The sequence below is a fragment of the Myodes glareolus genome, chromosome 4 (assembly GCF_982192425.1).
Source record: "Myodes glareolus chromosome 4, mMyoGla1.1, whole genome shotgun sequence".
Taxonomy (NCBI): Eukaryota; Metazoa; Chordata; class Mammalia; order Rodentia; family Cricetidae; genus Myodes; species Myodes glareolus.
In genome coordinates this window covers 85,080,116-85,096,594 of record NC_142029.1, presented here as the reverse complement: position 1 = coordinate 85,096,594, position 16,479 = coordinate 85,080,116, and the positions used below count along the sequence as shown (strand labels likewise).

At 45.4% G+C, this 16,479-nt stretch overlaps 1 protein-coding gene across 5 annotated transcripts in view; it reads left to right on the top strand.

Moving 5' to 3' along the window:
• Positions 1-16,237, top strand: part of Peak1 (pseudopodium enriched atypical kinase 1) — a 209,360-nt gene extending 193,123 nt beyond the window's left edge. For all 5 annotated transcript variants that reach the window (XM_048416724.3, XM_048416726.3, XM_048416723.3 and 2 more), the window contains one exon: positions 9,660-16,237. In XM_048416724.3, the coding sequence (XP_048272681.2) occupies positions 9,660-10,826 (1,167 nt within the window). In that variant the 3' untranslated portion in view covers positions 10,827-16,237. The remainder of the gene's footprint in view (positions 1-9,659) is intronic.
• Positions 16,238-16,479: the final 242 nt, after the last annotated feature.

Sequence of the window (16,479 nt, the reverse complement as noted above, 5' to 3'; positions counted from 1 at the left end):
GAGAGAATGATCCCTGAGGTCACTAGAGCAAAAGAGCTGGCCCTGGCTCTCACCAGCTAAGCAAGTGGCCCCTACACCCCAACTAGGCAAAACCAGTAGAACTGACCCTCAGGGTGTAGGTGTGGGCAAGCTGACCCCAAGGATATGAGAGCAGGAAAATTGGCCCCACCCCTTGCTGCTTACTAAATAGGGTGAGCTGGCTGGGACAGTACTGGAGAGCTCATTGAGAATGAAGGAGCGCTGGCGGACTGACCAGCAGCCACCCAGCCCAGAACTAGAGCTATGAGTTGACCCGTCCCATCATACACCTTGTCTGTGATTTGCTAGAACACATGAAGGGGGTGGTCCTGCAGACACAAAGTTACAGGATCTCCATGACACAGGACAACAGGCTATCCAAGAGGAGCCCCTGTGTTGATGATGTAGCAAAAACCAGAGACTTCAAACCAGACTGACTCAATGCATTTGAACACTTGCAAGTAACAATATGTGGACTAAAGGACTGTGTGACTCACTGTGCCACACTTAGCTTCCACAATGAGATTTTTATTTTCTTTAAAATTTTATCTTGTTTTATCCTGGGGGAGGGGAGGTTGCAAGGGTAGAGAGGGCAGATGGGAAGGGACTAGGAGATGAGCGGGATCGAGATGCATGATGTGAAATCCACAAAGAATCAATAAAAAGTTAAACTGTAAAAAAGAAAAGAAAATGAGTAACACAGCAAGCTAGCAGGATCAGAAATGGAGAGGTGGTGAATGTAAGATAACTTTTACCTAAGCGTCTTAGTAAAGGAAAAGCAAAATCAATTCCCACACAATCAGTTGCCTTCAGCTCCCATTTCTTCCTCATCTATGTTTTCTCTTATTCTCTCATCTTGAGACTACCACCCAGCAGGCCAGACTGTCTGGGTGAGCTACACATTGGCTAGACTCCAGCCCTTCTCTTCCCTGGTCTCTAAATAAAAGTAACCATAAAATTAAACTTGAACTAAAACCTCCTTGTTATCCAAGTAAAAAAAAAAAATCTCCATTGCCTTCTTTGTCTTTCAAAGAATCACAATAGCCACTAACCAAATATCCTAGTAGATTAAAGTCAATTTTCAAGGGCCTTTATCATTCTTTACTGAAGGAAGCCAAGGCCAGAGAGGGTAGTGGGTTTCATGGTGGACTGAGTCCTGACTCCGAAGCAGACCTTCCCCATTATACTTGAGTCCATAAGCTAGCTCTCCATGTAATGCCTTTTGCCTAGAAGAGATGGAGTAGATACTTGGTAGATTATTGCTTGGTCTCACTGAGATTATTTTTCTCACTTATCTCATGAGATAATCTTTGAACAAATGCTGCCATGAAAGGCAGTTAAATTTGTATGAAGTTACCTTAAAGAAAATGCTCAGTTTTTTATATCTATGAAAATGCAACTGACTCTGAATGTTTCCCACTGCAGTCCAAAGCTGAGACAATGGGTGTCTTCTCTTTAATAGTGCAAGGCTAGGCAGCCCAAAGCTCAGCAGACGTGGGGACTTTCCTGTTTCCCCAGCAGGCTTACTTGCTCTTCCTCCTACACCACAGCCTTGTTAAAAGCTTGTAATAAAGTTGAGGTGAATTGTGGAGACCAGTGCTTTTTATTGCACTTTTTACTCAAATCCCAATTTGTCTTATTTGGGTAGATGCTGAGAAAGCAAGACACTAAATGAAAACGCATTAAGGGGAATAGCTGTTATCGGTAGGAATTTACAACAAGTTCATACTATCTACACAGGCAGTTAATTACTAGCTTAGTAGTAAGGAAAAACCTAGATGGAAATCCATCCCCACTTTTATAATTCAGCACAAATATGTCCAACATTGAAACATTACAGGAAGCGGGTGATCGGTGGCCAGCTACACATACACAGCCACCCTAGGTCAGCATCCGCTTCATTTCATGGCTCGTCATGCAGAAGTGTCAGAGGACCAGCTGGGAACTTGCTTAGAGAGAAGAGGTTTGGGCTCGTATGAACTTGGAGCCAAAATAAATTGCCTAATATGAGAAAAGTCAGAGCTTTGATATTAATGAGGTGAGAGAGCATAGTGGGGATTACAAGTTGGGGTTCACATTGGTTGAATTCCTAATCTGGGTCCTAAGCTCTAAGTCACAAATCAAACGGCCGAGCCTTACAGCAGTTACCTTCTCAGATATCTCCTCTCAGTTCCAAATGAGTTCCTTAGCCATGTAAATGTTTTTGTAGTAATTTAAGATTAAAATTTCTGGCCAACCTGTAAGTCTCATAGCAGATTTCTACAGCGTGGAGTCCTAGTTCTTTGGACCCACACAGCATTTCGTATATTAAACATTTCATCTATTTTGGATGTTGTTGCAACAGCATTGCCTTCAGGGGTCATGGGAGGGTCTTACCTCTGTAGCTGGAAGTAAAGGATCCTCCTCAGCAGGTCAAGCAGTAACTGACCTATATACTTACAGTATCGAATACTGGGTGTCAGTCCAGAGCTTGCCGTTTCCCTTCTGCAGTTGTGCTTTTGTGTGCTGCAGCAGAACAGCACGGGTGGAATAATGTGTGTGATCTTCAGTGTTTCTCATTTCTGTCCCTCTACAATTTATCCCCTACAATATCCATCTCACTTAAGGCTCACCGAGGCCCTGTAAAGCGCTGGCATGAGAAGGAAATGAGATTCCCTGCTGATAAAGTGGAAGTAGGCTGAAGGCTCACTGGTCCCATAATGGAAAAATAAAAGCTAATGTAGGCTATTTTGGGAAGAGTCCTGCATTTTGTAATTATTACTTTCTTTGGGAAAGAGAATAGAAAATTGAGTAGAATGATGAAGGCGCCTTGTCGCTTTGTGTAGTTTTGTTCAGTATGAAGTCAGTGAGCCTCTGGGGCAGACTCACTCAGCAGACAGCGCTCATTGATCCAGCTTTACTCAGTTGTGTAGTCTGGCCAGTCAAGAGTGTTGATTACTTAGGTTTGTCTGCTATTGCCCCTTCCCCGTTCCTTTGCCAACTTCCATCTGTTTCCGAAAAGCTATTCATGTACTCTTAGTTGCTCTGAGTGAAGAAGCCTTATAACTAACTAACTAACTAACTAAGTAGCTAACTAACTAACTAACTAACTAACTAACTATATATATATATATATATATATATATATGAGTTAACGTGACTTTCTCTTGGTATTTTGTATGGGTAAATTGAACATGTATTATGTGCCTTGTTCTCGGCTAATCATGAGATACAAGTGTCTGTTCTTAAAGGAGACCAAAAACTGAGCTAACTATAGTAAGAGAGATGTCCAGATGCAGGAGAGGTTTAGAGTGTTCAGCACTTTCTCTCCATCAGCAGTAACACCTGAGAAGGGTTTGAAAGGAAAAATAGGAATTCCTTTGCCACCTAAGGAATGAAAATAGGGCCTTGGACAGAAAGGGAATGGGAGACTGGCTACGGACAGAGCCACATGGGAAGAACAAGTTGGAAAAGAGGTAGGAAATAGAGCTGGAAAAGGCTGCTTGGATATCTAAACAGGTGGGTTTTAAGGATGACTGTTCTCCCTGTGAGAGGAGTATTGAAAGGAGTCCGTAGAAGAAGCAGGAGCCCCATTGGAAAACCTTTGTGGTAGTCCAACAACAGAGATGAAGAAAGAATAACTTAAAGGATATTTAAGAATAAAATCAATAGATTTGTAAACAAGTTGGACATAGGGAGTAAAAGTGGAAGAGAAATCCAGAGTGAATTTGATGCTTGAAAATGGAGAACTGAGCAGATAGTGGAACCATTCACTAGGACCGAAGACCAGAGAGTAAGGGTGGGAAGGGCTCGGGGTTGGTTGTGCCAGATATTAGCGATTCATAGGATAAGGCAATACAAATTATTCAGCCAGTGTTGCCAGTGTAAGATTCTGAGAGATATCGTGGGTTACCAGGCAGATGTGAGATCGGTGGCATGTGCGGGGTGGTTGCTGAACACCAGCAGCTCAAGCAAAGGGTCAAGAGATAATAATAAGTGAACAGCTCCATCATACTCCTGCCACCTCCCACCCCCGACCACTCTTTCCTTAAGCTGAGTGTCTGTCACCAAAAAGGCAGCAAGATGTAGGTCTTCTTTCCAGGCCCCAGACAGTGAGGGCATTCCGGAAGGGTCAGTCATGACAGACACATGCTGTCTCTCCCTTCCCGGCTGCTTATAATGTGACTGTGCAGTCACAGCCCCCCACAGTCTACTTTATAAAAGTTAGCTGTCTAGGTTGACATTCTTATTACAAACATAAATGCTTTATAATGACAAATTTGCCTCAAAGGTGTGCAGAGCAGTTGCCATGAGCAACACATAAAATGAGCCCCTGAGCTGAAATGAACGTTTGGAATCTTTTCAGATTGTGTGTGAGGAACCATTGTCCAGCTCAGGTTTCCTGCTGAGACCAGGCTGTGTACGTGTTGTGAGTTTGACCCAGATCTAAGAAAGTCTTGAGAGAGGATAATTTGACTCTGACTCTGGTTTTGTGTTTTGTTTTTCCATTTTCCAGCAGAGAACTTGTCAGTGGTTAAAGTGTCCCCACCCCCGTATTTGGAAATTTTGTCAAATTGCTTCAGGATGCTGCAGTGACGTGCTGTAGAATCATCAGATTCCTTGGCCCACTAAGCTGATACCAACCAGATATTTCTCCCCTGTGTATTTTATTAGCTCAAACGTGTACCCATTTTCCCTTCAGTTTTTAAACCAGCACATTATTCGTGCTGAGGTCACAAGGGTCATCCTTTTTGATGTTCCCCGGGCCTTCTGCAGAGTGTCTCAAGCAGGCAGCCCTGTGAGCTGATGAGAGTAAAGCCCCTGTGCCCAGAATGGGCTCCTGGCCTGCTTGTGCTTGTCTCTTCGGGTGCTTCCCTTGTGTGAACTCAGCATCACTCCCTCTGATCAAGTCAACAGCAGGCAGACAGACCACATGAACCACCCTTTCAGCATCTGGATTTTGTTCTGTGGTGTGCAGAGGTGCCTGGATGTTGATATTGCAGCGCCCTCTAGTGTCTGTGGTGTTCATCTGCTCTGTTTTTCTTTTGCAGAAAACGTTGACAAGCACATAATCTGCCAAAATTGGCAGCATTTTAAGTATACTTTCCCATACAGTTTTCTCTGGTTGGGAATGTGAGCTTTTCCTGAAGATAGGATAGTATCCTCGGTCTGCTGTGTTTTTGTTTCAGAGCGTGGGGGACGGGATTTGGATCCCTGTGGGACTAGTTCTTCTGAGTACTCTTTCTTGAGATGCCCCTGTTCGGGCCATCTACCCTTTATAAGGAAAGAATGTGAATTCTGCTCAAAAGAAATAAATGAAAACGAGAAACTGGAAGGTTTACTGAGTAAAGGAAATTAAAAACAAATCAACCCCTGGCAGTAAGAACTTCATTTATTTATTCTAGAAAGAGGAGTTCTCCAAAATAACTTTTGAACTAGAAATTTATCATCTGAAGTCAGACCATTTTGAGGTATTTTTTAATCTAAAGGAGTCAAGTTATTAATATTTGAAAAATGGCTACTATGTAGTACATAGAATGATACAATATTCCTGCCTAAATTAACATCATTGCAGCTCCCATAATAAAGATTTATGAGCTACCTATCATGTGAAATCCTATTATGGAAATCTCCATAAGTCCATATTTGGGTTATAACTGGCTTCATGGTTATAAACCAATTAAAAGTTCAGTACCTTTCTTCTCTTTTACGCTTCATTCTTCTCTCGTTTTTATTTGCCCTAAAACTAGATTGACCCATTATTCCCCAGCCCTGTCTGTGTAAATGCACAGATAAGGAGTGCTGCCTGTTCAGGTTGCTCCTGGGCAAGCCATTTTCCTCCCAAACATCCAAAGTAGCGGAGCAATTTGTCACCTCTTCTTTGTAAGTCACTCTGATCTTTATCTCAAGTTGATCTCTGAAGCTAAACATACATTCTAGTTGTAGAATCCATGCTCTTATCTACTTCCAAAACTTTGGAAGGTTTTATAAAAAATATGTCTGACTACCTCTCTGTGTACATGCAGAGAAAATTAGACTATCAACAGTTAGGCTATCTCCTCTACCTCTGATGTTGAACCACCAGACAATAAGGGTTTTGTTTTTTTTTCTTTCGGTGTAACTTGGCATAGAAAAAGTAAAAGCTTGGTTAAACCATTTTCTTTTAGAAATAGGTTGGCTTCCTTAGACTAGAACATAATGGTGTCCTTGGCATAAATGGTGACTACATTAGCTGAGTGTGGCTCGTAGCTATACATGGGAACCTGAGGCAGGAGGATTACTTCAGGTTTGTTACTAGCCTGGGCTCCATCGTGAGTGTCTGGCCAGACAGGACTCTTCATAGGACACTGTCTTAAAAAAGCAAAAACAAGAAAATCTTTATGAGTCATTTATTAGCTGACTTCCGTCAGACCAGCAGTCAGAGCCACTGCTATGGGAAGTTGCTCTCAGAACTTAAAGGGAAGAGGAGTGGGACAACAAGAACACTCTCACACATCATACAAACAGTGTGCATGTTTGCCTACATGCATACAAACAGTGTGTATGTGTGTCTGTATATGTATGTATGCATGCATATATATAGGTTTGGTCTCTCTGAAAAAAATAAGTTTCTGTAAGATCGTATTCTTTTTAACATTTCCAAATGGTCTGATTGGTTAGCAATATTACATTTGTGTATCTTATTCATGTGTAGATTTCCTTGATATACTTGATCTCATTTAATCTCTCCTACTGCCTGTGAGGTAAGGTTTCCATATTCTTTATGTTGTTTGCTTTGTTAGGCAAGCTGCGACCCAGAGGGATTAAGTGAACATGCCCAAGGATACTCAGCTATTGGCAAGGCTAAATCACAGGCCTGAGTCCTTGGGAGTGTCCTTTCTGTAACGTGACAACCGAGTTTAATTTGTAGTCTCATTTAACCAAGCTCAGTGATAGCTGATAGACTTTTCAAAGACGGAGGAGCTGGGACCTCCATTTTAGTGGGCAATATGATATGGAGCAAATTTTAAACTGCCAATGAGTTTAATGGTACCATGTGCCAGGTCTAACCCCCCACAACTAAATTATGGCTGGTATAGGATTTTAAATACCTAGTGACACATAAACATGAAATATTGCCATTGGTGCATTATAGAAGGAATTCATGTGATTGATGAGCGTGTAGGATATATCACGCTGCGTGTGCTAGAGACTGAGAGCTTTCCAAAGATAATGTTTTCTGAAAGATATATGTTTGAACTGAACTCTGCCTGAGGACATCTATTTCAAGACCAGAAGTGTGCTTTAAAAAAAATAAAAATAAATAAAGCATTTTTCAATCTGATTAGGTAAATATGTGGCAGAAGACTTGAAAGACCTTGGTTTTGGATGTCTCAGTAGATCTATACAGACTTATTTCCATGGCGTGGAGTGGTGATATCAAGTCTCTAATTGTAATAAGCACAGGCAATGAGAAAGAGATACTGTTCTCCCTAGAGACTCCCTTGCCCTTTTTTCTTTCATTTTTGATTTCTTTATGAATAGAAATCAGTGCGTGTTGCTTCTTCAAACAGGGCATCCATCCGTATCTCCTAAGATATTTGCAGTTTTCTTTTTAAGTAAAATGGATAAAATACAATTTTTTAAACTTGTTTTTTTTTCATATTACTGTAAGAAACAGGCGGTATCCATACCACCAAGAGCACATATTCCTGGAGTCTGTGATGTCTAGGTGTGTGCTGTAGACTGTTGTGGTCTGTGGATCATTGCTAGACCGCGCCTCCACTGTCAGCCTCCTGAAGCCCATTGAGTGGTTTTGTTTGTTTATTGCTTTTATAGCCCTTTGAGGTCAGAACTTCTTTCTTGAGTCATGGCTACTTCATAGAATTTCTTATCGAGGTCTTACTGCCTGATGGTGGTATGGGGACGGAGCCAGTCTAGATAGAAATTTCTGTGGGCAGTAAGTGAAACTTTGTTTTGTTACTGTTGTCTTCTGGCTGGGAGAAGGGTAGAGTAGAACAAGCTTTGGCGTTGCAGCACACTGCAAACTCTTAACGTGTATCTGGACTTTATCCTTTCTTTTAACGAAAAACATAAACTGGACATGCAGCATTTCGTGGTGATAAAAACATTCAGAATCCTTCCTTCTGACTTTTTGAAATTAATTATGTATTATCTATAATTGCCATACTGTACAAAACATCTGAATTTATGCCTCCAACCTGTTTATAGCTGCTGCCCAGCCTTCCCAGCCTCTGATAGCCACTGTTTCACTTCCAGCTTCTGAAACCATTCTCTAGGACCCCATCTGACTAAAATCACACTGTGGTTCATATGAGCATGGTTTATTTTACTTAGCAAATGACCTCTACTTCCATCTGTGTGATCACAAAAGACAGAATGTTGTTTTTATGTATATGTACCGTATTTTACTTATCCAGTCAGTGATCAATATAATTTCCATTTCTTGCCTATCAATAGTAAACACTGGAATGTGACTCTTCCTTCAACAGTGCTATTTCATTTCCTGCAGCTATGCAGTGAGCTCGCTCACATGGCGCCTCTATTTTTCATCAGTGGAGGCTCCTTGCTGTTTTCCACAGTGCTGTCCTCCTTTGTATTCCTCCAACAGTGTGCACGACGTCCCTTCTCTGCTCTTACCAGCTCTTTTATTTTTGTAACAGCTCTTACTTTTTTCTATGATTTGTATTTGCTACTTTTTAATTATGTATATGTTGGGGGAGTGAAATGAAGCAGCATCTGGTCATTCTGGAGCTGGAGTTACAGGTGGTTGTGATCTTCATGGCACAGGTACTGGAAACTGAACTCAGGGTCTGTGCAAGAGCAGTTAGTTCCTAGCTGGTAAGCCTTCTCTCCGGCCCCCATAACAGCCATTCTAACGGGAGTGAGGTGATACAGTTTTGATTTGCCTTTCCTCGTGGTTGTGTGTGTGTGTGTGTGTGTGTGTGTGTGTGTGTGTGTGTGTGTGTGTCCCCATCCCATTGTATGTGTTATACTAATTATTTTTAATTGGGTTATTTGAGTTTTAGTTATTATTCTTATTGTTAGTGGATTTTGGTTAGTTGGTGTTTTTTATTTTTAGTTTCTGGCATATTCTGAATTTTGGCCTCTTCTCAGATATGTAGTTTCAAATATGTCTCCCATTGTTTTCTCTTCAATCTGTTGACTTGTTTACTTTGTGGTACAAAAGATTTTCGTTTGATGTAATCTCATTTGTCTATTTATGCTTTTATTGCCTATCTATCCCTTTGGAGTCTTGTACACATTTTTTTTTCCTGTTCCTACATCCTAAAGCCTTTTCCCTGCTGGTTTTATAACCTCGGGTCTTGGGGACAAGTCCTTAATTCATCTTGAGTTGATTTTGTAACTGGTGAGAGCTTAGAGGTCAAGTTTCATTCTTCGGCATGTGCACATCCAATTTCCCAGCACCATTTGTGGAAACCCTCTGTCTGCTTTAAAGGGCTGTGTGAAAACTAGAAGTGGAGCACATAAAGCACTGAGCACAGCCTTGAAGGTAGGGGTCCGTGAGAAATGGTTGCCACCAACAGTGGTCACTCAGCACAGGGCTGGCTGCCTGACTGTGTGTTCCAGTCTGTCATCCTCAGCATATCCTCAGTCTGTTATGGAAGGGAGGTTAAATCATGTTCCTTCCTCTCTTTCAGATCTGTAAGAGCAAAGCTCAGGAATCTCAGCAGTATTACCATAGCTTGGCTGTCCGACAGAGTCTGGCTGTGCATTTTAACATCCAGCAGGATTGTGGCCATTTCCTTGCTGAAGTCCCTAATCGTCTGCTTCCCTGGGAGGATCCTGATGCTCCTGAAAAGGCAGAGGACGAAACTGAGAACAGTGAGGAGGAGGAGGGAAAAGCAGAAACCGCCGGGGAAAACCCCCAGCCCTGCTCTGAAACAGAGTCATCCCAGAAAGAGAACCCGAGAGTCACGAACAGGAAACAGAGAAGCCATGTTGTAGTGATCACCAGGGAGGTTCCCCATCTCACTGTGGCCGACTTTGTGCGCGATTCCTTGGCCCATCATGGGAAAAGCCCCGACCTGTATGAGAGGCAGGTGTGTCTGCTGCTCTTACAGCTGTGCTCCGGCCTCGAGCATCTCAAGCCCTACCATGTCACTCACTGTGATCTGCGCCTGGAGAACTTGTTGCTTGTCCAGCACCAGCCTGGGGGAGCTGCCCAAGGCTCTTCACCTGCAGATCCTTGCCCCCCCTCAGCTTGTCCCACAAGGCTCATCGTGAGCAACTTCTCGCAGGCCAAGCAGAAGAGCCATCTGGTGGATCCCCAGATCCTCCGAGACCAGTCCCGCCTTGCCCCAGAGATCATCACAGCCACCCAGTATAAGAAGTGTGATGAGTTCCAAACAGGCATCCTCATCTATGAAATGCTGCACCTGCCCAACCCTTTCGATGAGAACCCAGAGCTGAAGGAGAAAGAGTACACACGCACAGATCTGCCTCGCATCCCTCTCCGCTCCCCGTACTCGTGGGGCCTGCAGCAGCTCGCCAGCTGCCTCCTAAACCCCAACCCTTCTGAGCGCATCCTCATTTCTGACGCCAAAGGCATCCTCCAGTGTCTGCTCTGGGGCCCCCGTGAAGATCTCTTCCAAACCTTCACCACCTCTGCAACCCCAGTACAGAAGAGTGCTCTGCTCCAAAACTGGTTGGACATCAAGCGAACACTGCTGATGATCAAGTTTGCTGAGAAGTCCCTGGACAGAGAGGGGAGCATCAGCCTCGAGGACTGGCTTTGCGCTCAGTACCTGGCTTTTGCCACCACAGACTCCCTGAGTTACATTGTGAAAATACTGCAACACCGTTAATGTGGCCTGGATCTCATTCTTATTATTAAGTACTTCCACCTTCTTCCTGTTGCCCTCAGGTCCCTGTCCTATACTCACTCAGAATTCAGGAAAGGAGAGAAGCTAGCCTGCCATCCTTGTCCACGAGCAGAGGGGGCCATTCAGCAAGGTCATCCTCAGCTTTACACAGTGAGAAGCCGAGTGTTCCCTTACTGTGCCCAGCCGTGCAGTCACCCTCCCGTGGAACATTTGTCATCTGAATAGTCCCACAAACCTGGGGTCAAGAATGAAGTGGACAGCCATGGAGGAGCAGCCCCGGCAGAGTGCACTTAGTAAGGTGTGTCCACCTCTTCCATAACTGAAGCTAGTTTGCCTGTCTTCACTAGCTAGCGGCACACATGCCACCAACATCGGCTGTCATCCGGTAATGCTCTCCCAGCAGCTTCCTCTTCCTTTAAAGTATCCACAGCTGCCTCTTTCCCAGGAAGACATGCCATTTTGCTTCTCAGCTCAGTTTTAGTCACTGGGGACTGGCCTTTGTCCTGGCCAAAAGTGAAAGGAGAGATTCCTGTCTGTTGGATCCTGGGTCGTCCATTTCCATTCGCGCTCTTAGTAAATGTGTACCCTACACAAAGAACAGCCTGGCAGCTGCAGCCCCACCACCACTGCTTGGCTGGCTTTCACCTTTACTCTGTCCCAACCTGCTGAAGTTTGGGTTTTTCATCCACTTTTGGGGGCCGATTACAGAGCTGACCGGAGGTGGTGTCACCAATGCCTCAGCAGGATGGAATGCAGTTCAGAGTTTATGAATAGTTGGCAGGACATGAGGAAATAATGTCCTTGTGTGTGCAATTCTCCAGGGGCCCTCAGGGAACAGACTTTAAAGTACTGTTCTTTGATTACTATCAGACCTATCAGCATGGCAGCCAGGACTGGTGGTGGCTGAGTCAATGTTCCCCACAAGCAGCAACTGGTCACCTCCCTCCCATCAGTAAGCCAATATCAGCCACCCTGCCAGAGGCTATAGACAGTGGCTCTGAATGAAATGGCTGTCCACTTAGCATTAACATCACCTTAGAAGGCACCTCAGAGCTGGCTATTGAAATAGCCAGAAGGCAAGGGAGGAGGGGAAGGCCACTAAGGTGGCTGGCCTGCTCCTAAGAATGCCAGCCTCTTCCAGAAGGACTGCCTCCCAGAGTGAGTGGCCCACTGCTCCAAGGACTTTGCCGTGGCCTGACGGCTGCAGTAGATGGCTGAGCGCTGTTCCTGTGGGACCTGTGCTCTCCCATGAATTATGTGCAATTTTTGTATGTATTTTTAATCTGTATATTACAGTGTTTATGTTGCAACTTTACCTGAGTGAGAACTACAGAAACCTTCCTTTCTTCCCTTGGCACATACTTGCGCTGAGAAGCGAGTATTCTTTCCACTTGTGTGTGTATGTTCGCTCATGCACTTGTTTTATTCAAAACTGTGAGTATCTGTTTACTTCAACCTCAACATCCCAAGAGTCACTTGAATGGTAAGTGTGTACACATGTGTGCCTGTGTGCGCGCACATGCTGGAGATGGGGACCAGGCCTCCAGGGAAGCAGCCTATAGCAGAGTTCACAGACAGGTTCTTTGCACCCTGCCAGTGAGGAACCCTGGGGAGCCCTCATCCACCAGCGCAGAGTTATCTTAAAGCCAAGACTGATTGTGCAGTATTACTTGGGTGGCACCTTAGTGGCCTTGGACATTTCTAGACTTTTAACATTTTTAACAGCCTTTCATGTGATTCACCCTTATCAAAGAGAATCGAAAAAGGAGAATGTATTTTATTATGCATTTTTAAAGAGAATAATATGTGTGAGGCTGCATAGGGAGGATGGCCTTGTGTTCCTGGCTAGCTCCCTGAATTCCCAGGAAAGAGGGCGAGTTGGCTCACGGAGAGTCTTGTCCCTTGTAGTTAGCATGACCGTGGAGTGGGCAGCCGTGAGTCATGGTTGCATCATGCCTAGCAGGCTGGGGTTTGATTCGTCTTACATAGCCCATGTGCACATAACCCCCGCCTAATTATGCACTGAACTGGCAGCATGGTGACCACTGGCCACGTCCGCGGGCACAGTCCTTCACTCCCCACAGCGTCTGCAGATTGAGACGCTTTCTCGGTGTCGCTCTCATGGTGCCTTGCCCACGTAAACCCGAATGCTGACTGTGTAAGGAGGTTACATATTTAATGCAGAATGTTCCCTGGTTTTGTTCCATCTGTACATACCCTTTTCCTGTTAACTTCAACCCAGCCTTCTTTCATGCTGCGGTAAAACAAGCATGCGCACTTCGGCTGCCACTGCCTCACCGCGCTCTCCGTTCCCCGTGACTCCCTCTCACCGCGCTGGTAAACTGAGCGCTCTCCATTCCATGTGTCTCACACTGTTCTTAAGTCCACACGAGTGAGAGGTAAAATAAAAGCCTAGTGACAAGAGAAGGGCCTCAGTTTCCCAGAGACGGGTGGCTGTGTTCTCCGTCTCCGGGAATCGCCACAGAATGTGATGGACAGGAAGAGGGTGTCCTAGGTTAGGTCAGAACAGACAAGGATTGTATTTCTAGGCAGAGTCCATCAGGTGGTCCTCTGAGCATTTCTCAAAATAATGAAATTCAGTCAGTATAACTTTATCATAGATTTCCATTTTAATTCATCTGTCGGTTGAAGGGAACCCCTGCCCTCTACAGACACATGCACACACATATGCACACATATGTTATGAATTTTGGAGTGCCACTGGTCTAGCACTTGAAGTTCTCCTAAGTAACGTTCTGTATTGAGCGGATTGTTTTTGCTTTTAAAGTCTAGGCCATAGATTCTTCCATTATGTTGAGAGTTTGAACAGCTAAGCCCCTTTGGAGCTTTACCTTCAGCCACGTGAGCACTGTCTCACCGCGTGTGGACGCTAGAGAAACAGGACTGTGGCTGAGCAGGCAGCAGTAAATGTCTCTCTCGAGTGCCTTGTTAGCATAGTAACCTAGCCATGGAAATAAGAAGTATTTCACAGAGAGGCCAAGACTACCAGCAGCCTCCTGTGCCCAGAGGAGAGTGCTTTGGGGATGTGTGCACCCACCCAGTGTGCAAAAGTTCACCATAAAGGACAGCAGTTAGATGAGCAAATGAGCAACAAGACCCGTGGGGGAACAACATGAGACTCCTGAGCATCACCAACCCCGAGACTGAGGCAGACTGGCAGGCAGACCGACAGCAGTGGGTTTCGGGATCTGCTCTCAAGAGGTGGTCTGAATGAGGTCATGGGGGATGCCCGCTCGTGCTCCTAAACAGCTGGAGCCGGGGGGGGGGGGGCAGGAAGCACATCCCTCAGGAGTTGGCAGAGCAGCCTCCGGAGCATCGTAGGAGTGCCAGTTCTCTGCCTTGGAGCTCAGGGTGTATTCATGAACATGGAAATCTGAACCTCTAGGAGGATCGATGTTTCTAAGAGTAAAGCCTCTGTTGTCACAAAATCCCAGGAAAGATCTTGATGCCCACGGAGTAGCAGGTCATGGAAGGCTTACACTCAGCTTTCCACGTTTAATTTTTCCAATACCGGAAAATCACCGGGCATTAGCTGGTGACCTGCCGTCAGGATTTTCCCATAGCTTTTACCCAGAGTGATCCAAAAAGATACAGGCTACTCTCAAAAACTGGGGTGGATTTTGGAGGCATCATTGTATTTCAAGTAATTCTGGGTATATAAAACACACACATACACTTGGAAACAGGACAAGAGGAACTCAGCTCGCTGGGCCAACTCTGGCATGCCTGTCATTCCCCCTCGCTAGTGGGTAAGGATTGAGATTCTGATCCAGTCTAATAACACAGAGAACAGGATAGCTGCCCATAAAACTGGGTTATTAGATTTACTTCACTGAAGCTCATCTTCCCAAAGGCCCAAAGCGCTGCGCTGAGACAGACCCATGTGCTACCCCTGCGAAAGTGTGCGCTGAAGTCCACCTGCCCACACTCACAGCCGTGCACAGCCAGAGACCCCACGGCCCCAAACCAATGCCCCACAGGAGGTCAGAAGAGCCATAATGCACGATCCTAGACAGGTTATACCAAAGAAGTCAAGCCTTTCCATCCTGCTTCTCAGACGATGGGCTGTACTGTGACGGATGCCAGGGGAAGGGGGTCTGTACACATTCCATGACCTGGGTGTTCAACTGTAAGTCATTCTCAAAAAAAAAAAAAAAGAAAGAAAGAAAGAAAGAAAGAAAAGAAAGCAGTGCATTTTGCACATGAGGAGAAAAAGGTGAGGGTGGTGGGACTAAGGGAGTGGCAGCAGCCAAAGGTGGTAGTGAAATTCCCTGGTATCTAAGAAGGAACCCATAACCGGCTCGCTCACCATGACTGGCTGTTGTCCAGAACTTAAGCGTGGGAACGCCTCGTCTGTGTAATATTGAAAGCTTGGGCTGGAGGTGATTTCTTTCTTAAAAAGCAGGTGCTTTCAAAAGGTTTGCCTCGAGAACTCTTGGGAAATTTCTTAACACACCGCACCATTTTATGAACCTTCCCCCCGAAGGTGATTGTCATCAGCATCTCTTCCAATGTGTCTAAGTACCCAGACTGTCCAAGGTGCTACGCAGCTGTCGACCACCTACCCCTGCAGCTGCTTTAAATTAGAGACCTTTGCGTCAGCTGCCACTGGAATCGATGCCCACTTAGATGGGCCACTGGGGTCTGCATGCTGAACATCCTCTGTCCATTCCCCCTACGAGAGCCTCTCTCCATCCGTTCCCGCTTCCCACCCCGTGCCATCCTCCCCCCACCCTGTGGTTTTTTAAATCAAGAAAGTTTCAGGGAATCAAGAGGTTGGGGTTTCTTTTCAACCCAGCAGAATCGCAGAGTTATATATTTTGCTATGACAAGCATTGTGGTACAGGAAACCCACTCTGCCCGTCAGTTCGTGACTAATGTGTATGTCTGCACTCTCGGTAACTTGAATGTTGAGCCAGCCCCGTGGCTTCAATGTGGTGTCGTTGAAAGATTAAGCCACACAGCTTTAGGAAGCCCACTCGAACCGTTCCTTTCTTGCCCCCGTTTCCTCCCCAATTCTAGAGTGTTGTGTGTGAACACACTGGGTTGGGTTTTCTCTTCATGATATGGAGGGCGAATTGTTGGGAGATCGACACAGAAGCAAGATGTCGCCTGTCTTGGTGATTGGAATCGTGACAGTCCTTACTCTGACCTCTGATTCTCCATGGCCCTGCCCACACTCTATTGGAAAATCTTGTTTCCCTCCCTCCAGCGCTTTTCCCCATCTCCTTGCATATTTTACAGTTGTATGGATCAACAACAGGTCCCCCATGTCACCAGTGGCGCCGCCCTTTGGTTTGCTGTGGTACTTTGCTGTGTACTCTGTGGCCTCACGTTACTGTGTAAATAAACTCAGTTTAATATACACAAAGCACCAGGCTTCGTGTGCACGTCCTTCCAGCGACCTGTCCCTGGTGACACGCAGCGCAGGTTTGGCTACCGATGTGGTTCTCTTACTCATTCCCAAGAGGGCTGCCCATCCCTGAACCAGGCCTTTAGCCAACATGCCCTCTGCCTCCCGACCCCATCTCTTCTTTTCTCTTCAGCGCCTCTGTAATTTGAGAAAAGGAGAGCAAGTGGAGGTGGCAGCCCGTTTACTGGGTGAGATCGCCCC